Here is a 24888-nt window from a genome sequence, read left to right as displayed (position 1 = left end):
GCTCAGGGAATATATTTTTTACGGGTGACTATAAATTCAGCAATTAATTGTGTACAAGGAGTATACAAGCTAGCCGCTCCAGGAGAGTAGATGTTTTCTCCTTCACCTCTGGCTTCGTGACGTTTATTTGCGTTCTCGTGTGGTGTCTCGTAGGTCTGGTGTGAAACGAACCTGCGGCGATGCATCAGTGAACATCACCGGTATGTCTGTGAGGTGTGCAACAAGGCGTTCCCCATGCGCTCAGCACTCAAGCTGCACGCAGAGACCCACGCTGCGGATCAGGAAAGAGACAAGCACGAACTGCCCTCGGAGGATCCGGACCGGAAAGCTTACATGGCATCCTTGGGGCTGCAGCATACCAAAGACGTTGAGCCTGCCCAGCAGGAGGAGCTGGCTTCAGATGAGGCCCAAGAAATGCAGCTCCGAACACTGAAATGTAACCTACCTCAGGAACCTGGTAGTGCTAACCAGTTGAACATGTCTCCTCTGGAGGCTGCTTCTGTGGGAGGGCCGTTCTCTGTCCTCGCCCCCACGAAAGAAAACATGAAGCTCCTGTCACTACAGCCTTTCCAGAAAGGCTTCATCATTCAGCCCGACACTAGCATTGTCGTCAAGCCCATTTCCGGCGAGCTGGCGGACATCCAGCAGATCTTGAAGATGGCTTCCTCTGCGACGCCGCCGATAAGCCTCCCGCCCCTCTCGAAGGCGCCTCCTGTCCCCTTGCAGTCCCTCTTCAAGCACATGCCTCCGCTGAAGCCAAAGCCCTTGGTGGCGCCCAGAACGGTCGTCGCAACTTCGACGCCTCCTCCGCTGGTCACCACTCAGCAAGCCTCGCCCGGCTGCATCAGCCCAAGCCTTCCTCCGGCGCCACCCAAGCCGCTCAGAACCTCCGAAGAGTCGACTTTGGCCTCTCACCTTCCTCACGGTAAAGCAGGAAACCAACCCAGCCCTTCTCCCCAGGCCAAGGCGGAGCCTTTGAGCCAGAGCGAGATGAAAACGCAGCTGGAGCAAGACAGCATCATCGAAGCCCTGCTGCCCTTGACGATGGGTGGGAAGATCAAGCAGGAGGTCATGGAGCGGGACTTCAAAGCCATGATTGCCGGGGCAGCAAGCAAGAAGGCCCCCGCCGTGAGGAAAATGACGTTCCCCTGTCACTTGTGCAAGCAGGTGTTCGCATTCTCCGGGGTCCTGAGGGCTCACATCCGCTCCCACCTGGGCATCTCCCCGTACCAGTGCAACATCTGCGACTACATCGCCGCCGACAAGGCGGCGCTGATCCGGCACCTGCGGACGCACAGCGGGGAGCGGCCGTACATCTGCAAGATCTGCCACTACCCTTTCACGGTGAAGGCCAATTGCGAGCGCCACCTGCGGAAGAAGCACCTGAAGACGACGCGGAAGGACATCGAGAAGAACATCGAGTACGTGGCCAGCAACGCGGCGGAGATGGTGGACGCCTTCTGCTCTCCGGACACGGTGTGCAAGTTTTGCGGGGAGGACCTGAAGCACTACCGAGCCCTGCGCATCCACATGCGGACACACAGCGGCTGCCAGAAGAAGAAGCCGTTCGAGTGCAAGGAGTGCGGCACCGCCTTCTCGGCCAAGCGCAACTGCATCCACCACATCCTCAAGCAGCATTTGCACATCCAGGAGAGGGAGATCGAGAGCTACGTGCTGGCTGTGGACTGCACACCTCCCGAGAGCCAGCCGGGCACCCTGCTTCTCGAAGACAGCGCCTACCTAGACCGCAAGCCCATCGCCCCCTTCCTGGAGTCGCAGAACGGCTTCTTGAGGGGCGCCCCTTCTCACGCATCGATCAAACTCGAAAACTCAAGCAGCTTCCCTATGGAATTCGACGAGCCTCTGGACTTCTCGCAAAAGAACAAAGACCTGAACTCTGTGCTGGTGAAGCAGGAGAGCCCGTTCGGGTCTTCTGTTTACGACGGCTCTATGGAGCCCATAGACTTGTCAATCCCCAAAGCTCCAAAGAAGGAAAAGGACGACAGCGCCCCGAGTCAGGATACGAAGGAAGGGCATGAGGAGAATCTCCACAACGGCCAGCAGTCTCCTCCAGCTAACAGTAACCCGGAAAACAAAGCTCCCGGACATTCCCAGCCATTGAAGAGTCCACTGCATTTGACAGTCCCAATCATTTCTCCCTCCCTCCTGGGAAATGCTGCCTTGCTTCGGCCCTTGAGGCCTAAGCCACCACCCCTCTTGCCAAAGCCCCCCGTGGCGAAAGAGCTGCCACCCCTTGCTTCCATTGCGCAGATTATTTCGTCCGTGTCGTCTGCTCCCGCTCTGTTGAAAACGGACGCCGCGGACTCTGTCCCCAAAGCAGCTGCTGGCCCTGAGAAGCTGGGGACCCCAAAACCGAAAGCAGCTCCCGCGGCTGCAGCCCAGGCGGACCCCATCGTTTCCACTGACTTGACGCCGCATGCATGCAGCCCCAACGGGCCCCAGAAGTCCACCACGTCTGGGTCTGTGAAAAAGAGAGGCCGGAAGAAAGGGGCAAAGAACAAGCTGAAGGCAAGCAGCAGCAGCAGCGTGGACCTGGAGTCGAGCGGGGAGTTCGCCAGCATAGAGAAGATGCTGGCAACCACAGACACCAATAAGTTCAGCACGTTCCTGCAGTCGACGGAGGACTTCAAAGAAGCAGCGGCTGACCCAAACGGAACCAGTGAGGAGGAGAAAGAAATGGCCGAAGACAAACTTCTGCGGGGAAAGAGAAACGCCTACTCAAATTGCTTTCAGAAAATCAACTGTCCTCATTGTCCGAGAGTTTTCCCCTGGGCGAGTTCCTTACAGCGGCACATGCTCACTCACACAGGTAAGAGAGTTTTTGTTGTGAAATGGCCTTGGGGACCCATGCAACGGATGCTTGCTGTAGAGCACATCCTTATAGATTGGGGGTGGGGTGGGGTGTCATTCTGGCCTAAGGGAAATTGCCAGGATGAACCAGCTTTAGTACACAGAGCCTGGAAGGGTGCGGTGGGGTTGTTCAGAATGATGTGAGTTCTTACCCAGTTAACCATCCAGCAGGTCGTCTTTGAGATAAACCTACTCAAGTTTTCAAGTGCGTGTTCATACGTTGTTGCATAGGCCATTTATAATGACTGACACTAGATGTATTGGGTCAGCATGCATGTAATGCTACAGGAATATAAGCTTGCACAACTAAACCATGGTGCTTTGGAAACCAAGAAGGAAGTGATGGGAATGGAGTTGGAGGGAACACACATGCAAGCTCGGGGATTGTCCCCATTCTGCCCCAAACGGCTCAGTGTCATGTGCGAACTGATCCCATAGCATCTATAAGTGCTGTTTTGGTTGAGGGCTTTCTTATGCCCTAATGCAAAACCTGAAGGACTTCTGGAACAATGGTTTTGCTTGAGTGTTCAGTGTTCAGGATCCCTAGTCGGAAAACTGATGGGCTGGGAAACATTCCTGGCCAACTGCCTGGAGGATCCCTGCCAGTGTGGGTGGACTCTACTGGATTAAATGGATCTTTTGGTTTAGGCTACCTGCCACACTAGTCTGAGGAAACTGCTGAAAGGGGATGAGTGGAAGGGGATAAACAGCAGAGGGAGTGCTGCTCAGTCCTGTCCCCCAAGTCCATATCTCTGCTTCAGATCCCCCATAGTAGCTATTCTCCCTTGTGGGATGTTCAGTGCCCTTTTCCTCCACGTTTATAATCCTGAGGATTAGAGAAATTTCTGGGGGAATGGTGGGATTTGGAAAAGCGAAAGAGCGTCCCAGTTTTTTCACTATGCCTCTACTTCCATCTGCCACCACCAAAAGTGGCTTTTCTTACCTTAAACAAGCTGTTGAGCTACCGTTTAAAAGAGCGTTTGCATGTAACACATAGTTTGGGCCTTACTATAAGCCTAATTCTTAAGTCCTCTGAAATTTTAAGACTGCTGTGAATGTTGTGTTTGGCTGCAGCTCTGGCCCTCCTCTACCAATCCCCAGACACACCATAATAACCAAACAGACCTCCTTTCTTGCAGTGGATGGCCATAGTTGGTGGTTCTGTTTTCATATCTAAGCTCATGGTGTTTAGTTGCGCGGTTCAGAGGCCACAGCTGCTCTCAAAAAAGAAAGGCAGAGCAAAGGACAAAATAAACTTGAGCAACTATCACAGTAGCATATTTTTCTCCCACTGGTTTGCTACTGAAAACTCATTGTGCTCATGGTAGACATCTTGAAAGTGAAGTGGTGTTACCGCTGAAGGATCTCAAGCTTCCCTGGGGAATTTTTCCTCTTGAGGTTCTCTGGTTCCAAATAAGATATTTGTAGTCTTTCCAGTCTGAAACAGTTGGGAAGTTTTCTCCTTCAAATGTAGCACCCTGCATACTTCCACATTTGTTGCAGGGAGCAAGGGTCAACCTCTATAGAGTTTTCCACAGCACAGAGCTTACTTTGCAGAGGCATCCTAGTGAGTGGGATACAGGAGCAGTTTTCTGCTCACCTGAAGCGCATCTTATCCAGGTTCTTTCGGATACATGGCTTGCAAAATGCTGGGACACTCGGGTGTGCAGATACTGGTGGCATTGCTGGGTTACCTTTTAGCTTTGCAAGGAAGGCGGGTGATGAGAGCACACTGAAGCTTTATTGACAGAAATGAGGTAAACTTACTGTTCTCTGTAGCAGTACACCGTAGTGAGGAATAGGCCTCAAAATTGGGGGGGGGGGGAGATTGCATATTTCAGATTCATGTAAACATAGCCCCTGGTTAAATTGTTGAACCCAGGGGTGCTTCTGAAATAACATGGTTGGGGATTGATATGAGCTCCTCTCCATCACCTATGCTCACACGATTTCCCCACAGTCTATAAGCATCAGCTAACCAACTGTTAATTTTTATTTATTTATTAGGTTTACATACTGCCCTTCTTCAAAAGAATTTCAGGGCAGTTCACAAGATTAGAAATACATATAAGCAGATAAAACAAAACCAACAAACTCCCACTGACACATTTAAAAGGCTGCAGAATATGAATCGGCCAAAGGCCTGATTAAAGAGGAACATTTTCGTCCGGCGCCTAAAGATATATAATGAAAGCGCCAGACAAACCTCCCTGGGAGGAGAGCATTCTGAAAAACGGGGAGCCTTCTGAAAACTCAGTGCATAGCATACCTATATAGCTTATTCGTTCATTGCCCTTTGCAACTTTAGTATTGACTGTTCTACTTACACATATACAGTATTCAAAGTTAGTTTTCAGATCATTAGCAACAAAATACATAAGAGAGTAAAGAACATAATTCCCCCCCCAGTCAATTCAGCTCCAGGGTAGTTGTCTCTGCATCCCCCTGCCCCTTTGACATTGTGAACTATCAACAAAGTAAAAATAAATAAAAAAGGAGGCTCGGAGCAGTCCTGAAGAGCCTTAACTCTGCTAGCCCAGAGTCTGAAGCCGCTCAGAACACCATTGGAAGTCTCCACTGGCTCTTGCCTGTGCTGTGGTTGAAGCCACCAGCACTAAAATGTTGATGAGTCATTTGCTTGTGCAACAGACTTGGGGTAGATGGGGAAGGAAGCAGATGACAAAATGTGAACTTCTGCTGCATTCCTGAGATGTGACTGCTCCCAGGGAAGATCCCCCCACAGTCGTGACATTACATTAGCAAGATGCTTTCCATGTTAACAAACGAAAGGCTGAAAAGGGAAGGGGAAAGTCCTTGCTCCTGGTGATTGCTCTTAACGGCACCCTCACTGCCTTTAGTGCAGCCCACTTCTGCATATATACCTGGATCTGTTGCAGAGCTCGCAAAAGAAGTATTTATTTTGTGACACGGCGTATGGAATGTATTTTTGAAGCCTGTGTGTGTGAAAACAGTGGGTGTTCGCTCATCTTGGAAATGAGCAGCGGCTGGAGTACTCTTGGGAAATTTGTCAACAGGCTTTCATGTTTTGGTGCTGTATTCTTCAGACATCACTGAAACTCATTTCACCATCTCTGATTTGCCACCTCTCTACTCAACGTATATTCTTACCCTTCTGTTCCTTTGGGTTTAAATAAAAGCAGGACTTAAGCAGTGATGAGACGTTGCTGTATTCCTGTGTGAAATATATAGTTGCTTTTGATTTGCACTGGCTTTGGTCAAGTGCCACAGAGGGCAGAGTTCCCTGCCGCTCCGAACTACTCCTCTGCAAAATGGAAAGTTAGCCCATTTTCACTTCAAGTATTTTCTATAGGTTTACATCAGTAATCGGCATCGATCTCTCCAATCTGAAGGAGTCGTTTTTTCGCTCTTTGTTGGCAAGAGAAAGTCACTATTTGTGTAGTAAAACAAACAAAAACAACACCATGTGAACCATCCCAGAGACCTTCGGAATGGTAACCTTAAATTAGCAAGACAGCCAACAAGTCTTCCACTTCCAGGTCTCTGCATGTTGTGGAAATGATTTAGTGTGTTTTTTTAAAAATAATAATCGTGTGATCCTTTCAAGTTCAGATTCAGATTTTAAGTAGTGCAAAAGCCAAGTTTGGGTGGAAGATCAATGTGACAGAAACATCCTTAAAGCCTGCATTGTGCTTTGGAGAGGCAGTAGTAGCACTCACCCTTGACTTTCCTATAGCAGCTGATTCCTCCTTGTCCTATTCTCTCGCCATTATTTTTTGCATCCTACTGGTGTGTAGAGATCAGAGGTTGCTGTTGGCGCTGTGTTAACGTGCGAAACGGCAGACTCCCTTCCTCCTAAGGTCATTAAACTTTTTGCATCTGAAAGAGAGCTTGGCTGGGGAGATATCTGAGCTTAGGATATTTTTAATGGAGCAGAGTCATAGTTGTTCATCAGAGTCCACATTGTGTTGAATAGTACAGAATCACGACAGCTGCACTGACATTTCAACTTGGATTCTAAAGTGTGATGAACTTGTTTGGAACGCCAGATGGCTAAAATGGGCTCTGCAAGGCGTTGGCTCCTTGCAGCAGCTGGAACAGCAAGGAAGCTCCCTTATCAATAGTGTCTACCCTGAATGTCACAGGTTCCTTGGGGCTTCGAATGAATGTTTCCGTTGTACTACCTGGTGAAGCCAGCAATTGAACCACATGACTCTTTGAATGCAAAGTGTGTGCTCTATCACTCCGCTGCTGCCCTTCCCCCAAACATGACTTGCCATGTGCTTCTCAAACATCTCCCAGAGAGAGAGAGAAGGGTGTCTTTGTGTTTTTGCCAGACATTTCTGTGGTGGTTAGATGTATGATGTAGAGCACACGGAGTCCTTTCCAGCCAGCCTCTGTTTGGCATCCATAATGCATTCCCACCCTAATCCCCCCTGCTCTTCCTAAGTTCCCACCTGTTTCAGCTGTTTTCCTCTGGGTCCAGCTCATTTTGTAGCCCTGATGCCCAGTTTTGCATGTTATCTTGTCAAAAATTCACAATGTGACCAGTCTCTCTTGGTGCTGTAACATACTCTACTGGGAAAAACATCCTACAAACTATATATAGTGGTACCTCGGGTTACAGACGCTTCAGGTTACAGACGCTTCAGGTTACAGACTCTGCTAACCCAGAAATAGTACCTCAGGTTTAGAACTTTGCTTCAGGATGAGAACAGAAATCGTGCTCCGGCGGCAGCAGGAGGCCCTATTAGCTAAAGTGGTGCTTCAGGTTAAGAACAGTTTCAGGTTAAGAACAGACCTCCAGAACGAATTAAGTACGTAACCAGAGGTACCACTGTAGAGATATGTCCAATGCAGATGTGTTTCAACACCAACAAGGGGAGGTCATCCAGTGAAGACATCTCTGCGTGATAAGTGCACTACTGCATAAACCAATCCAGAAGCAGATATTAAAATCCTCCACAGTCAGCTGGCTAAGCAGTTTCTTCTGGATTCGTCTGGTTAGCGCAGAATCATGGCGTCTGAAGGGCAGGCTGTGTAATACAGTAGTTAACTCTGATACAGTTGAGTTTTCTTAACCACTCTGCTTCTAAATAGTTGCTCTGCTTTTTTAAGCCCGTAAGAGCTTAAACTTGAGTCCTATTGTATAGGACACTTCTCAGGGGGCTTGAATTTCAGAGCCTTGATATTCAACCTTCCTAATTTTATTTTATATGTGAGTTGACTTAGGCCACAGCTGCAGTCTTAAAAGTGTTGTTTGGGAAGTAATTCCCCTTTCTGTTCTGGACTTCCTTCAGAGGAGGACTGAGCTGCTATAACTCAGCCGCAGTTGCGCAAAGCAAGCAGAGGGTATAGAGAGGCACGCAGGAGTTCCTGTGACACTTTAGAAAGAAGATAAATGTGTTTTTTCTCCCTGCTCCATTCAGGTCAGAAGCCCTACCCCTGTCAAAAATGTGATGCCTTCTTTTCCACCAAATCTAACTGTGAACGCCACCTCTTACGCAAACACGGAGTTGTCAACTACTGTCTGAGAAGAAACGGGCTTATCCCCCAGTCTAAAGAAAGTGATGCTGGAGCTCATGATAGCACAGGTAGCTCTTTTAGGTTGTTCCAGAATTTAAAACAAAGTCGTGTTTCTTTTTTCCTTCGGGCCCCTCAGATGAATGACTGGCTAGGTGTCACAGCAGCACAGACATGTGTGATTAAATGAGGGGTGCCCTCTTTTAGGAAGATTATATCAAATCGGGCCACTGGTCCACCTAGTCCAGGGTTTTGCAAACTTCGGTCTCTAGCTGTTTTTGAACTACAACTCCTAGGACCAGTGGACAGGGATGATGGGGATTGTATTCCAAAAACAGATGGAGACCCAAGTTTGCGGAATACTAGCCCAGTACTGTCTACACTTGATCAAAGCATTTCAGCTTGCTCCTGTTCGATCACTCTTATCTTCCAGGGTGATTAAATAGCCAGGCCATCTGCCTATCACCAGTCACCACATAATTATCAGTGGAGAGCCAATAGTGAGATGGTCAATCCGCCATTCCTTCTCCCAGAAGTCCCCCAGTATTATTTACACTAACCGGCAATGAGTTTTAGCCTGGGAATCTTTCCCAGCCATGCTGGGAAGCGAACTGTGCAAACTTCAAACCATCAACTTTGCATGCAAAGCAGATGCTACACTGTGCTGCAGTCCTCCTCTGTTGTAAATGCCCTCCAGCTACCTTAAAGTCCAGTGTTTATAGGTAGAAAAGGCCCTGTGTTAAATCCTGCCCATGCTCCTCCTGACGCAACCTGCTGTTTTTTTCCAGGTGGGGCAGCCAGAGCTGGAGAGAGGTAGTTTCAGAACAAGGAGGGAAGCATTCATTGTCCCCTCAGTCTGGACATAGATGGCCCATCCATGCTTCATACGACATCACCAAGGCTCACAATGTGTATTACACAATAGCTGTGCTTCTGTACATCCAGCTTAGCCCTGAGAAGGGAGTGGGTGCTGAGTAAATAATGACCTGATAGCACCCAGGGTAGTTGTTGTTTTCATTGTTTCTAGTTTGATTAAATAGGTTAAGCAACCTAGATACTTTTTTTTTACTATCGTTACAGCAAGAGAGCTTTGCCAGCAACACTGCCTTATTATGACCAAGTTCTGCAAATTGTAGTTGTGATGAAGTCTAGTTTGTTAAAATTACAGACATACAGTGGACGCTCGGGTTGCGAATGTGATCCGTGCAGGAGGCACGTTCGCAACCCGCAGTGCCACATCTGCGCACGAGCGGGTCGCAATTTGGCGCTTCTGTGCGTGCGCAAAGCGCGATTTAGCCAAAACCCAGAAGTAACCCGTTCCGGTACTTCCAGGTTCGGCGCGGTGCGCAACCCGAAAACGCACATCCTGAAGCGTCTGTAACCCGAGGTATGACTGTACTGAAAAAGGACACACTTGTGTGCTGAGGAAGTTTTTGATTAGGTTTGACCCAGTTTTTGTTGAACAGCTGGTTGAACCAAAATGAAATTAAATAGCAATTGGATCTCCTGAGTTAGTCTTTGCAGCGGGGAATGTTTTGATCACAAAATATACAGCCACCTTACCAAAGATGCTCCCAGTTTAAAAGTCCAGATTGTGTAGAACTGCATCCCCAAATCATCTCTGATCAGTTTTCTCGTTTCTCAGATTTGCCAATCCATTCAGAATTTCACAGCAGTTCAAATTCTAAACTAAATTGGAATTTTCAGTTGTATGTAAATCAGATTGTTCTCATTGATTAAAACGATGTGCATGGTGCTTCCCCCCTGAATCTGAAGACATAGGACATGTTTCTAGCGATGTGAGGAATTTGCAAAAAGACCATGAAACTTCTGATATCCTAAGAACAACAAAAAGTGTTGGTGCTTTGGTTGTGAAGTTTTAAAATTTTGCTTGGGTACCAGCTCAGCAGCTGCTAACACTGCTGTGCAGGTAAGTTCAGAATAGGTAATTTAGTAACTTGAGGAGGGAAACCTGAGGTTTGGTGTGTGTCCTGGAATTTACCCTTATGGTTGTTTAGTTTAGGGAAAAGTTGTCTTCTCCTCCTGCCACCCCCCCCCCCCCCGGATAGGTTGGAGTTCCTTCCTATAACAGATGGCTGAATAAAGGACAGCTTGTGACGATGGTGAGGCATTTGTTACAGGTACCTCTTGGAAAATTCAGACATGAAACGAGAAAGGTCTCTTTGGTGAATCCTTCTATCTGTAAGATTCCTAGCTTACCAAAGTGTTCCACCTAGTGGATGCTGTTTGAGATTGGAGTGTGGTGATGGGGAGGGGGTGGAGATCCCCAAACCAACCTGGCTGTTCTGCAGAAATTGAAAGTTCCTATAGTGGATCTTCACTATTTTTCCATAGGGCTGTTGCAACTTTAGGGGTCAGTGCAGCACAATGCAAGTGCCTTGTGTAACTTCTTTCTCATTGCTATTGCATGCATTATTTGCCTCCCTCAGTACAGTGTGTGTGTGTGTGTGTGTGTGTGTGTGTGTGTGTGTACGCGCGTGCATTCATGCATAGAAGCAGGTGTTAACTTCGGCCTTTTCTGGTCCTCCCCGCTGCTCCTGCTGCTGCTGCCCCTGGTACGTGACTGAAAGAATGAAAAACGAGTCCTTCAGAGGACCCAGAACAGTAGCTTATAACTGAAATCCCTGGAAGCTGGCATGCTTGCGTTGCATAACTGTCAGTTATGCAAATGATATAGTCCTTTATCTCTCACATTCATATGTAGGCATTTCAGTTAGACCTGTTTTGGGGTTTTTTTTATACCTCGGAGGCTCCACCCAGTTAGTCTCTTAGATTTCAAGGTTTTAAGTAGTGAATTCCAGTTTCTGCCCCACCCTGTAAAGAGTTCCTCCTTTAGCCATGACAAGAATGCACTGTTCACACTTTGCTTCCTAGTCAGCAGTTCTTTCACAAAAGCCAGAAGCGTTTTGCCACCCTTAAATAGGCTTATAGGGACACTACATGCAACAGCCATGTATTTTTTAGTAACAATAACGGTTTTTATTTTTGGAGTGTGTGCACGCTAAAATAGGTCCTGCTGTTGCTGTTGTCATCCATCTGTCTTGAGAAGCAATGGAGTGTACTTCCAGGGGTAAAGTCAAACTGTTGTGTTAGCAGCACCAAAGTGACCTCCCCAGGACTCAAGCCTGGTCAGTGTGTATGGAAGTCCTGGGCTGCCGAGACAAGACCCCCCTCTTGGATTTGCGGCTGTGGTCCAAAGGAAAGCAGAGCAATATGTATTGCTAAATAGGTCCTCTCTTTCAAGGAAAGTCAACAAAATGTGATAAGTGAATACTAAAAGGTGGGCAACTTCCAAGAATAGGGAGTCTTGGTTGGTCCTGAAACTAAGCTTGGAACACACAAAAGATAATCCGGCTGGAATAATTCCCACATTCTAGTATCCGAAAATGATATTAAATACCCACTCAGAACACCATTTTATCCTTGCAGCAACCTTGTAGGGTAGGTTATCCCATGGTGCAGGAATGAGAAACTTTTGGTCCTCATGAACTTCATAATCCATTGGCTATGCCTGCAGGGGCTGATGGGAGCATGTTCCTGATCCCTGCCTTAGGGTGAATAATTCACGCAAGACCACCATTTGAGCATCATTGCAAGGGGATTAGACTAGATAACCCCGGGGTTCCTCCCAGCTCTACAGTTCTATGATTCTAATGGTGATTTGAACCTGGGTTTCTCATGTCCAAACTCAGGATTGTAGCCACTGCATCCTATTGGTTCTGCTACCTGAAGCAACCAAATTTCTGGATTTCCCCCCATGCTATGACAACGGTCAAAATGTGGTTGTCCCTGCAGGAGGTTCTTGGTGTGGGTGGATGTGCTGCATTTTGCTTTTCTTGAGCTTAAACTACTTAGCTGTATGGATGCTGATTAAAGGAGGAGTTGATAAAAGGGGAACTAGGAAGCTGCTGTGGTTGTAAGAAAAAATGAGAAATGCTAGCAAATACAGAATGCAAACTTGTGATTTCAAGGGGAGATTCCGGGATATTTGCCGCCAGAGACAGTTAAAAAATTATTGTGCTTTTGCTTTTGCTTTTTTTTTGGGGGGGGGGTTAACTGTTGTTTTCTACTGTGTGTGTTTGTATGTAACGTGGTAAGTGATGACTCCTCTTTCTATAAAGGAAGGATAGGGTTAAAATATTCTCTCCCACTGAAAGCCACTTAATAGCTCATGTGATCAAGTATTGCTGATTTGGTTGTTTTACAGACTGAATTGGCTCTTGGGGACTTCCCTGCCTTCCATTCTGTGCTGTAGGTTCTTGGGCTCATAATGCCACCTCTTGAGCTGTAACCTAACTGCTGTGATAAATTCTGAATTACAGGAATGTTGTGATGAAGCTGTTGCCAGCCTGGTGTGATGAATATGGTTATATTCATAACAATCTTCTCTGTTTTGTTCCTGGGGATTAGCTATGTTTGCCATTTTGTCTCAAAACGCTGAACATTCCTACCGCTAAAAACGGTTAGCTCACAAATGTGTGCATTGTGGTCTTTGTGCGGTTCCACGTGGCCTCTGCACCAGTCCAACTATCCTCATTTTCTCCCATTAAACCCAACATCTTATCACCAGTCTGCTTTAAAACATCTATAGCTTGTTGATTTCTGTCCGTCTCGGCCTTGAAAGTCATCTTCTTTTCCAAGGACCCTCCCTGTCTTAGGTTTTGAGGTTCTCGTTCATAAATACGTGCTCTGTGTGTCAGCATGAAAGGAACCTAAACATTTCTTTTTATCAAGAGTTTGTAAATCCCCCATAGTTACTCAGCAGCTGTTAAGCATTCATGAGTTGAAGGATTAGACTTGTAATCTGTAGCTTTTGAGCCTTCTTGTGCTTGTCGTGTGTAGAAGGCCTTCTCAAAAACTCAGATGCGTGCTAACCATACAAGGTGATTGAGTTTACTCAGGACAATATATCAATAGATGTAATAAAAAAACTAAAGGATGCTGTGTTGCTCTGTTAAAAAACAGTAGTAGCCCAAAATCCATGGTCGAGCAAAACCTATATTAGTGCCAACCAAAATGTCACAAAAGCGAACAAGCTTTTGATTTCTCCAGAACTTCAGAGCCACCAATTTTGCATTTAGTTCTTAAGAACTAAAGATACGGTGTTCATCTACTGCTTTGGCTCTTCATGAAAGAAAGAGGAGAAATGGAATGGCCATTCATTGGCAGCAAAGGGGCAACAGTTTTAAAATGGTTGCCCTGATCCAATAGAAGGACAGGAAAATGCTGAAGGGATCTCATTTCCACAGCTTTAAAGCTTTTAACAATATGTCAAGATCTACTCAACAGAAGGATGGGGCCCTCTGTGCCCCCTCCCAAATAGATACCCCATCAGGGGTACTGAACACCGTCATGCCCTGCCCTGCTCTCAGGTCAGGCATGGAGGAATCATATACAGTGGTACCTCGGGTTACAAACACTTTGGGTTTCAAACTCTGCTAACCCGGAAATAGTACCTTGGGTTGAGAACTTTGCCCCAGGATGAGAACAGAATTCATGCGCCGGTGGCAGTGGGAGGCCCCATTAGTGAAAGCGCGCCTCAGGTTAAGAACGGTTTCGGGTTAAGAACAGACCTCCAGAACAAATTAAATTCGTAACCCGAGGTACCACTGTACACAAGATAGATATCCTTTCCCTCATGTTAGATCAGGGTGAGTGCATTTTGCTAACAGGTAGATCTGTCTTTAATTTTTCTTACATTTTTAGGCTTTGTCCATCTAAGCACATGCCTTTTAAAATAAAATTGCCAACTCGCCAAAAGTAAAAACATGCAGTTTGTTTTTTCTTAGTTGGAAAACAAAATGTGGAGATCCTTGTTGTACGCACCAAATCTTGTGCAGATACAAGTTTCTGTGTCTTCATGCTGGCTTTGTTCAGCTGTCAGCTGTACCCAAACAGTTAATCACATGGAACAGATGCTCAGGGGTGCTATGCCAGGCACGGCCATGCTACTGTTGGGCGTGTGAGTTGGGCTAAAGTGTTTTGCACCAAGGTTGGCTGTAACACTATTGATTTGACTTGGAGGTCCAAGAATAATAGCTTTTGTTGGTGAAAAACACACATCCAATCATGCCTTCTGATGTTATCCTTGACCAGGAATGTGTTGGACCCTGACTCAAAACAAATTTATGCGTGGGTGGCGGTGAAATGAAACTTTGTGTGTGTGTGATGATTCCTGGTGCTTTTGATTGCTGGGGAACTTCAATGTTTCTCTTGTTTTCTCCTGCAGACAGCCAATCGGATCTGGAGAATGCAAGTGTGGGAAGTGAAGCGTTAGACTTGACCTCTGGCGAAAGAGACCACCTAGAGGAGGCCGCTGAGCTTCCAGACCCTGAGCAAAGTCCCAAAGAGGAGGAGAAGATGGACACATCTCAAGGGGAAGAAGATGCACAAGAGAAACTCAGCGAGGACGAAGAGGGGCCAGAAGAAGACTCTGCCAGTAACAGGAGCCTTGACCTCAATTTTGCTAGCAAGCTCATGGACTTCAAGCTGGCTGAGAGCGACCAGAGCACTGGTAGCGGCATTCAGGCAGAAAAGAAGCACACCTGTGACATTTGCGGGAAGTCCTTCAAGTTCGCGGGCACTCTCAGCCGGCACAAAAAGGCTCACGAGCGCGACGACAGGAAGGACGAAAAGAGCAGCGAGGACGAAAGCAAGAGCGTCCAAGGCGGAGGCCATGTTCCTATGGCTCAGGAGGAGTCTTCTCCTGAGCAGGAAGAGCCCACAGGAGACCTAAAGGCAGCAGAGTCTCCCATGGACGGCGAGGCCACGGGGAAGGAGAACGAGGAAAGCGAGAGCATCTCCGAGGGGGAGAGCACAGAGCGGAAGTCTTCGGAGAAGAGCGACGACGACAGGAAGCCAAAAGCGAACGGCGGGACTAAGAGCGAGTCAAAGGCAGACAAGAGGAAGAAAGTCTGCACAGTGTGCAACAAGCGATTTTGGTCTCTGCAAGACTTGACGAGGCACATGAGGTCCCATACAGGTATGAGGGCATTATTCACAACAGTATGACTGTGAGGAAAGGCTGTAGCCTGGCGTCCGAGCACTGTGTGGAGCAGCTCCTAGGTTCGTTCCCAACATCTCCCCTGTCTGAAAACTTAGAGATCTGCCACCAGTTTAGACAATCCTCAACCAGGAAGGCCACTGTTTTGACTTGTCTATTTCTGTAGACAAGCAATAGGCAAAGGAGGGAAAACAGCCTTGCATCTCCCACCTTGTATATACGGCTAGAGTGCTTACTATGTTTCTTTTCAAAGAGGTATTCTGGTGCTCTCTTCAACCCTTATAAGATCCAGAATCCTTTAGCTGCAGCATGTTACCCACTTTTAATTTTTTGCTGTAGTTTTTTAAAAAAACTTTTTCTTGCCTTCCTTTTTTAAAAAATGAAAAAATAAAATAAATTACCCAGTCTCCTTATAGCAAAGCGCAACCATCAGGAAATAGAACTCAGTTCATTCTCCCTGTGCATTACTTTATTTGCTCTTCGGTTGAAGGTTGAAAAGGAAGTGCTGATTCATGAGCTGTTGGGCTGTTTTTCGTGTTCCTAGGGCTGTATTATGCCAATTGGAAAATAAGTGAAAATTTGGCGTGTGTTTTTCCCTGAAAGAGAAGGAAGCCTGTTTACACTGCAGAGGGAAAGTGCTTTGTCACTGCTGCTGGATGCATTTCACGAAATTTCTGCAGAAAGCACACTAGCTGAAACGTGAAGAATGAACACCTCGTAAATCGCTCACGTTGCATGCAGCATGTCAAACTATTTTGGCCTAATTCTTGCTAAGAGCATCTCTCTAGCCATCTATTTGCAAAGTCAAAGCCCCCTTGGAAATAATCTTTTTGTGGCACTTAACTATGGTTGTAGAGAGACTAACAAGAACAACAATAATAATAATATTATAATAATAATTTATTATTTATACCCCGCCCATCTGGCTGGCTTTTCCCCTGCCACTCTGGGTGGCTTCCAACTGAATATTAAAAACAATACAGCATCAGACATTAAAAACTTCCCTAAACAGGGCCGCCTTCAGTTATCTTTTAAAAGTAAAATAGTTGTTTATTGCCTTGACATCTGCTGGGAGGGTGTTCCACAGGGCAGGCGCTACTACCGATAAGGCCCTCTGTGTGGTTCCCTGTAACCTCACTTCTCGCAGCAAGGGAATCGCCAGAAGACCCTCGGTGCTGGACTTCAGTGTCCAGGCTGGATGATGGGGGTGGAGTCGCTCCTTCAGGTATACTGGACCAAGGCTGTTTAGGGCTTTAAAGGTCAGCACCAACACTTTGAATTGTGCTCGGAAATGTACTGGGAGCCAATGAAGTATGAAAATAAAGTGCAGACACACAGATCTTCAGAAAAGTAACTGGTTTTGCCAGGTTTTACTCCCAAGTGTCAGGGGTTAAGCAAGCAAATGAAAACATGGAGTACATTCAGACTATGGTCCATAGAGTTTCTTGTTTTGCTGTAAAAGCTCTTGCTTTTAGTATGCTGTGAGTGGTTAGATGGGGAACCTCCCTTCCTCCAGATGATGGGTTCCCAACTCCCATCAGTGCAACTCTATATGGCTCAGAGGTCAGAGATGATGAAAGTTGCCGTCAACAACAACAACTGGAGGACCACAGGCTCCCCATCCCTGATCTCATTGAAATCCGATGTCCCTTTTCCTTAACAATAAACATGATCAGTTGTTACTGAAACCAACATGAGCTTTGATCCTGGCAGAATCACCTCTTCCATGGTGGGAAATCAAAGTTCACGATATTGCTGACGTTTTCATGGTCTTGACAGATGAAAAATGCAGGGTTGCCGTTTTATGAGGGGAAATATTCTAAGAAACCTAAATTTGCATTGCTATATGGCACAATCTCCTGCCAACCTAGCAGTTCGAAAGCACGTCAAAGTGCAAGTACCGCTCCAGCGGGAAGGTAAACGGCGTTTCCATGCACTGCTCTGGTTTGCCAGAAGCGGCTTAGTCATGCTGGCCACATGACCCGGAAGCTGTACGCCGGCTCCCTCGGCCAATAAAGCGAGATGAGCGCCGCAACCCCAGAGTCGGCCACAACTGGACCTAATGGTCAGGGGTCCCTTTACCTTTAGCTTTATGGCACAATCACTTGCCTTCTGCCAGCTTCTGCTAAATTGGTTTGTGTTATGTGGCAGACTGCATTCCAACTCTGGAAGGAAGGAAGGAAGGAAGGAAGGAGTTTGTAAACCTTTCTGTCTTGATTTTATCCTAGGGGAGCGACCTTACAAATGTCAAACCTGCGAACGGACCTTTACTCTGAAGCACAGCTTGGTTCGCCACCAGCGTATCCATCAGAAAGTAAAGAGTGCTAAGAACCACGAGAAGGAGAGCGACCGAGAGGACGGCCACTCTCGGGGTGAGGAAGAAAGCGAAAACGAGTCTCTCCACAGCAGCACCAACCCCATCTCGGAAAACGAGTGCGACTCGCTTGTGGGGCTGGGAAGCCATTCCCCAGTCACCAGGAGCCGCAAGGAAAGCCTTGTCAATGCCACAAAGGAGGCCGTTTGCAAAGAAGACAAACCCACCAGTGGGAGTCGGACGGCAGGCTCATGTCCTGCAGAGTCCAGCAAGAACGCCCAGAAGCAAACAGAGTCCCGAGGGAAAGGTGATTGCGGGAGCCCGTCTGGCTTCATCCAGGACTTGCTGGAGATTCACAACAAAAAATCTTCCATGAGTCACATTCTCGCCTCTGCAGAGAGTGCACCTCAGCTCTTGGGAGTCGAATGACGGCTGCAGAATCATCAGCCGCACCCCCAGCGAACTGACCCAGCGTACACGGAATAAAGTTGACAATGCAAGCTTTTTTTCTTTTTCTTTTTTGAGATGCTGAATTGGCCTGCTGTCAATTATGCAGGAATGGGCTTGAGGGCTGGGGAATTGGTGGGAGTGGGAAGATGGCAGTCTGGATTCAGTGCCATAAGTCTTTCAGTATAAAAAAAATGCAAAAGACTACAGTTATATACTGATTTGAGTGCCTTACTACTTTATTAGGTCTTTTGGTATCATAGGTTTTTTTAAAAAAAAACACACATACAAACAAAAAGATGATTTAAAAAAAATATTAATGAAAATTATTTGGAGAGGACCTTTTTCCTTTGAGCATTAATGTTACCTTTTGTATTGGGGTGTGTGAGCTTGTTACTGTATATCTGTGATAGCCGCTTTTGTGTGTTCTCTGAGCTGGAAACAAGGAGTCACTGGGGCAAGGAAGCCCTTGGAAACTTGCAGCCGATAACTGGAAGAAGATTTTGAGAAACCCCCAACAGAGGAACTAGAAATAAGGTGTTGATTTTGTTTTCCTAATCTTGATTTGCTACTTTTCTTTTTGTACTTGCCACACGGGGGGGCGGGGGGAGAGTCAAAACCAGTTCCAGGTGTAAACATGGTTGATTAAACTTGGTCCAAGCCAAAAACCAGGAAAAGCAAAATGTTCAACCTCACTGACTTCTGCTTCTCTGCCTCTCCCCTTCCGCATTAGCGATGATGATGTCCTAGCTACTGTCCTTTTGTAAAAGGCTCTTTCTGGCCCTTGTGGACTTAAAGACTCTACAGAAAGAGTTGCATAGCGACTTAAAAAAAAAAAAACCTATGGAAATTATGCACCCACTTGTTATATATATATGTTTGATTTGTGCTTCAATATATTATTGTTATTTTAATATTTTATAAAAAAATTTTTTTGTCAGTTTGCTAATCTCTGCGTTCAGCAGAAACCAATGGGCAATATTTGCCCACGGAAATCTACAACGCAGTTTGGATTGCCTGCTTAAATGTTTGTGATCTAATCTCTCCCCGACTCTCCCCCTCGGGATTGCAACTCTTCTACTGTATTTACACGGAGTCCTCTGATCTAGAGAATCAAGTGTAGGCCAACTCAAGCCCCGTTCACACAACCAGAGCAGATAGACTGAACGAGTGTTGCAGGGAGGGAGAGAGTGGGATTGTAAGGGGAGGAAACCACCACTTGTGCCCTATGCACATACACATTGTACATGTGTGTGTATGCGTCATTTTATTCTTCAATTGCAGGATCCCTGGTTGTATGGACAAGTCCACATGCACCCAGGTGGCATGACTGTAGGGTTGTTCACATGGTCATCTGAGCACTGCTGCTATCCCACTCCTTCCTTCCCGCTCTGCATTCAGTTTATCCAAGTTGGTTGCATTGACGAGGCCGTTGTTGAAATTGCACGGGGCAGGGGGCATTTTATGGGTGAACAGTTCATTGCGAGTTAGTGAAAAGGAGAAGGATTGATGGAATTAGCAGCAGGCTGGCGCGGAGAGAAATGCGAGGGGCAAGGAGGTCCTCCAAATTGCATGAGGAAGGCACTGCAGGATTCTGTGAAGTTGTTCGAAACTGCAATAGTTGCGTTATCAATTTTTTTTTACGTTAATGAGCACGATGATTCAGTCTTCCAGATTAAATGTAGAAAAGAAAATTGCAAGCCTTAAATGATGCCGCTACCTTACTGTGCTTTAAAGCAAAATAAAGAAAATACTACCGGCGATAAAACTAGGGATTGACAAAATAAATTTCCTTCCCAAAATTTTCCATGAAGTTGGGAGCCAGGATTAGACTGCATATCCTGTTGCTGGCAGCAGGAGCCATTGCAAGTCAACCACATTAGGACTGTGACCCGCAGACCAGTTAAGCTGGCATGCTGGGATGTAAGCTTTATTTTCACCCTGAACCTATTTATTTAGAGGGAGAACAACAATCCATTAGTTTGAACTTCCTTCTCTTGAATCACATGATGAAGATTGCCTGTGTTGTTACATTCCTTCATTTGCATTTAAAGATACAGACACAGAGTTGGATTTAAATTGTGCCTCTCGGTCATGTTGCTGCCATCACGCTCTGCAGAATGGCTCTCACAGATACATTTCATGAGTTTTCCAAGGTCTGTGTGTCATGCTCTATATTCGACCTTTCCAGCTTGATGGAAGCACACATCTTTGATGGTTTTACCAATTCTGTAGCTTCCTTTTTTAAAATGTTGGGAAGTAGCATTGGGCTTGTCCCTCAGTTCCATTGGCCGTGAGTTCAGTTCTCATACATTGACTTCCCACCTCTCCTGTAAGAATGGAGCCTTTGAAAGTGGGCAATGGAACTGTAGGTGTGCGAACCTTCAGAACTGAAAACGGAACAGAACCAACTTCTGTAGGATGGGCTCTGCTGGGTTTTACCTGTTCACCAAATTAGACCCAAATATTTTTGTTCAGATTGACTTGTGGATCAAGCATAAGCATTCTGCCTCAGTAGCTGGGCATTGTGCAGAAAGCTCTGGATCAGGGTTTCCCAAATTTGGGTCTCTCCAGCTGCTGTTGGACTACAACTCCCATCATGCCTAGTTAGCAGGACCGGTGGTCAAGGATGATGGGAATTGTAGTCCAAAAACAGCTAGAGACCCAAGTTTGGGAAACGATGCTCTGGATGGTATCCAACTAAGTCACACTCAAATGAGACCCGCTGAAATCGGTGGACTTCAGTTAGTCATGGTTAACTTCAGTCCCACTAATTTCAGTGCGTCTTAAGAGTAGAATTTGTTGGGTACCAGACTTGCCCCTTAGTCTTCTGGGATAAGAGGGAAGTAAAGTGTTTCTGGAGCCCCTGCTGTTTTTCTTCCCTGGGCCTCTTTTTCTTCTTCTTTTTCTTCACACTGCTAACCTCTCCTGCCCTCAGTGAGGCTCCGTACCTCAAGTGATCTTGCACAGCCGCACCCCGGTATTCAGTTTGGCAATTGGAAGGACAAAACCCAACACCGATTATCTTTTTAATGTCTGCTGCTTCTTAGCACTTCGAATCAGACTGCACAGGAAGAGGGTAGAAATCATTCTGAGCTGAAAATAATAAATATATAATAAGAAGCAAGGGGAAAGGTGTTGAGGTATAGATAAGGTTTTGTTGTCATTGAGGATTTTTTTAAAAATGTTTTGAAACCATTCCTCCAGATTAGTAGAAAATCAGTACCAATGATTCTTTTTACAAAATCCCTCTGTTAAATGAGTCTTTTCATCAAAGCCAATTTAATGCATCCCTTAATTTTTAATTGCTATTGTATTATTATTATATTATAATTATTATTATTTGGGGGTATTTTTGTTCTTGGGCTGGTTTTTTAAATATATATATATATATAAATTTGCAGCTCTCCACATTAAACTGCGCAATACTGTGGGGGAGAAGCCATTAACTAAACCAGGACTGTCAAAAACTGCTCCCATCCCACCCCAGACTGTGTGGGTCATTCCACGGACATGCCAAGTCTCCTCGCAGGCCAATTCACATGGTTTCTGTCTTTTGGGGGTGGGCGGGCGCAGGTTTGACAGACGTGAACTAAACTCTATGCTGCAGGAATAATGTGGCAAATATTTTCCCAGCACCCTGCCGGGACATCTGCTAGCAATAATCACTATTGATTTAAAGCTTTATTTAGCCTTTATCTATATCCTAGTAGATTATAAAATCTTGCCACATTTTATTGATGTTTTTATTAGTCGCGTTCGATGGAGGAAGAAAACCCCTCTGTTCTTGTTTCCCTCCCCCTTTTGTTGATTGCCCCCCTCCATCCTCCTCACATTCACACCCCCCCCCATATTAAACTGTGAAATTTATAACGTGTTTAAACTATGGGTGAATCTTAGGCTTAGTTTTGCATGTTCAGCTAATTCGTCTCTACATCTTTCTTTCTTTCTTTCTTTTTTTTTTTGATTCCCTCCCCACCTCCTCTTCTCTCAGGGCTTTTTAAAACAACATGTCCCCTCCACCCCTTTCTGAAATTCTCTTGTTGGATTTGCAATGGAGCAAATACTGAAAATTCAAATCACTACAATAAGCACCTGACTGTGAAAGCAATACATACGGAAGAACGGAAACAAGGTTTAAAAGAGGCAATTGACGTTTGCAGCTGTAACTGCATAGCTCAGGCTTTCCCTGGCCTGGCAACCTCAAGATCCTTTGGATAGCAGCCTCCACCTGCCCCAGCCAGCATGACCAATGGTCAGGGCTGGTGGAAATTCTAGTCCAAAACCTCTGGAGGGCACCAGATTGGGGAAGGCTGACAAAGTTCATCTGGAGCTAGCTCTTCTGCTGATTTAATTACAGCTTCGCAATGATGTATAAGAGTCTTTTATCTTCTAGCACCCAAACCCCCAATTCTCCCATCACCCTAGAGCAGACACTGGAGTTACCTCCATGCCCCATGATGAGTCTCTGTGTTGCTACCCCCTGTGTTGGTTGGATCATGAAACTGTGGTGAGATGATTTCTGAGGACAGAGCAGGACACTTGGCAGTAGATCCACTAGTGCATCGTGGGGAACCTGCAGCCCACCCAGGTGCTTTTGGACTGCATCTCCCATTCTCCCAGGCAGTTGGCCATGCTGAGTGGTGCTGATGCGAGCTGGAATCAGGAAGATTTTGAGGGGGCGTCAGGTTTGTCATCCTTGTTCTAGCCCCTCGAAGCGATTAAGGGAAAAGGTCCTGGAAAGAAAATAAGGTCTATACACTGAGGTGTTGTGGTAAATCCTTGCCTTGTTTCTTTTAGCATCATAATAGTTTTGAGGAGCCAACGTATCCATTGCAGGTTCTCCCCCTTGCACTGTCCCTGGGCTGGTTGAGTCAAGTTTCGCTAGAGATAAGAGGATGGGGCGTGGGCTGTCTTTTTGGTCCCTCCCCCCTTGTCCCCTCGAGAAGGAAGTTCAATCATTAAACTTTCAGCCTGTGCAAGGAAACAACAATTAGTGTGTAGAATCCACATGCAGATATATATAATATTATTTTTTTTCTAAAGGGAACTTCTTAAAAAAAACTGCTGCTACAAGTTATGTACAAGACTGGTTTATGCCACATGAACAGAGAATCACGCGTTTTGTTTGGTTGTTTCTATTCCTCTTCTCATTCATTTGTATGTTACTTCCAAATTCAACATGATGAAAGTAATTGCTGTTCTGTATCAAACAATCTTCGCAATAAAATGTTATATTTAAAAAAACAACAACAACCTTGGAGGTCGCAAAATATGCATTAATTCTTTTTTGGGGGGTGTTGTATGTGATTATATTTTAATCCAGTGTGTTGCAAGTGACATTTCTAAATGAAGCATGTGCTGAGGGATAGTGCACATTTCTTTCTGTCCTGCCAACTGCAGCTAAGTAAATTTTCTCCCAAACATAAATACCGTATGTGTGTTTCACTACTAATTTCCGGTGAAGCTGCAGTGTTAGTCTGCTGCATCAAAATCAACAGCAGTATTCTGTGTGGCACCTTTAAAGGCTAGCAACTTTTGTAATGGTGTAAACTTTAATGGGCTAGAGTACATCTAATAAAGTAGGCTTTAGCCCATGAAAGCATTATGCCATTATAAAAAAAAGTTAAGTTGCCAAAACACTATGTACAGTGGTACCTCGGGTTACATACGCTTCAGGTTACATACGCTTCAGGTTACGGACTCCGCTAACCCAGAAATAGTGCTTCAGGTTAAGAACTTTGCTTCAGGATGAGAACAGAAATCGTGCTCCGGTGGCGCAGCGGCAGCTGGAGGCCCCATTAGCTAAAGTGGTGCTTCAGGTTAAGAACAGTTTCAGGTTAAGTACAGACCTCCGGAACGAATTAAGTACTTAACCTGAGGTACCACTGTATTAAGTAGTGGGTTGACAAAGCAGACGAGACAGGGATTTCTCCAAGTGGTTCTTTATAGTAAGCTGGAACTGAACTGAACAGCTCAGCTGGCCTGCTTTTATAGGCAGCCGGCTGTCAACACTAACAACAATATCCCAGGGTTTCCCGCCTAAATTAACTGACATGGACCTGAGTGAAAACTATATACACAATACCCCTGGTGGCAAGGGTGAGAACTTCAATACATAACACTATGTTTATTAGTAGTGATTTAAATTGGTCATGCTTGCTGTTTCACCTCTGTTGAATTATTTGATCATTTATTTAGTTGCTAGGCCATTGGAATAGATAATATCCTAATTACTTTCCCTCATTCCTCTCTGAAATTTATGCCACCAAAATCCAACTTAGAGGAACAGTGCCTTTGCCTGACTAATAATCAATAAAAAATAATAGCAAAAGGGAAAGGATTTTGAGTTCTTATATGGGAGGAATTGCTCTTGGTCATGTCTCTTTCTTACCACTGGGAGGCACACTTATAAGGACAAGCAACCCTGGAAGAATATCGGGCTTCTTTTAAATTCTCTCACACGCTGACACTTCCTTGTAAAAACTGGCCACGGACACTCATAACCCCCCTGGAGGCAATTAAATTTGACACACACAATAGAGGAATAGCAGCCAAGTTTCCATGTGCAGAAGGATTTGAAAATAAGAACAGGCAGTCCTAGCAACATTAATGTTTGATTTGTGGTGTCTTTTAATAATTTCTTCTTCTTGGGAACTGTCTTGAATGGGATTTTTAAAAAGTATTTTAAATAAGCTGCCCATTTTGCAATGTGTGTAGATGGAGTTAG

The 24888-nt window shown here is 45.7% G+C and overlaps 1 protein-coding gene across 21 annotated transcripts in view; it reads left to right on the top strand.

Annotated features, from left to right (window-relative positions):
• RREB1 (ras responsive element binding protein 1) overlaps nt 1-23414 on the top strand; it is a 125890-nt gene extending 102476 nt beyond the window's left edge. For 12 of the 21 annotated variants that reach the window (XM_083623684.1, XM_083623668.1, XM_083623669.1 and 9 more), the window contains 4 exons: nt 154-2830; nt 8280-8444; nt 14624-15376; nt 17626-23414. In XM_083623684.1, the coding sequence (XP_083479810.1) occupies nt 154-2830; nt 8280-8444; nt 14624-15376; nt 17626-18140 (4110 nt within the window). In that variant the 3' untranslated portion in view covers nt 18141-23414. The remainder of the gene's footprint in view (nt 1-153; nt 2831-8279; nt 8445-14623; nt 15377-17625) is intronic. The other 9 variants (XM_083623676.1, XM_083623672.1, XM_083623680.1 and 6 more) reach the window with 1 other exon arrangement.
• The last annotated feature ends 1474 nt before the right edge of the window (nt 23415-24888 follow it).

Source organism: Podarcis filfolensis (genome assembly GCF_964270895.1).
Source record: "Podarcis filfolensis genome assembly, chromosome: 7".
NCBI lineage: Eukaryota > Metazoa > Chordata > Lepidosauria > Squamata > Lacertidae > Podarcis > Podarcis filfolensis.
Note: the sequence above shows the minus strand (reverse complement) of the source record. Positions and strands in the feature narration are given on the sequence as shown.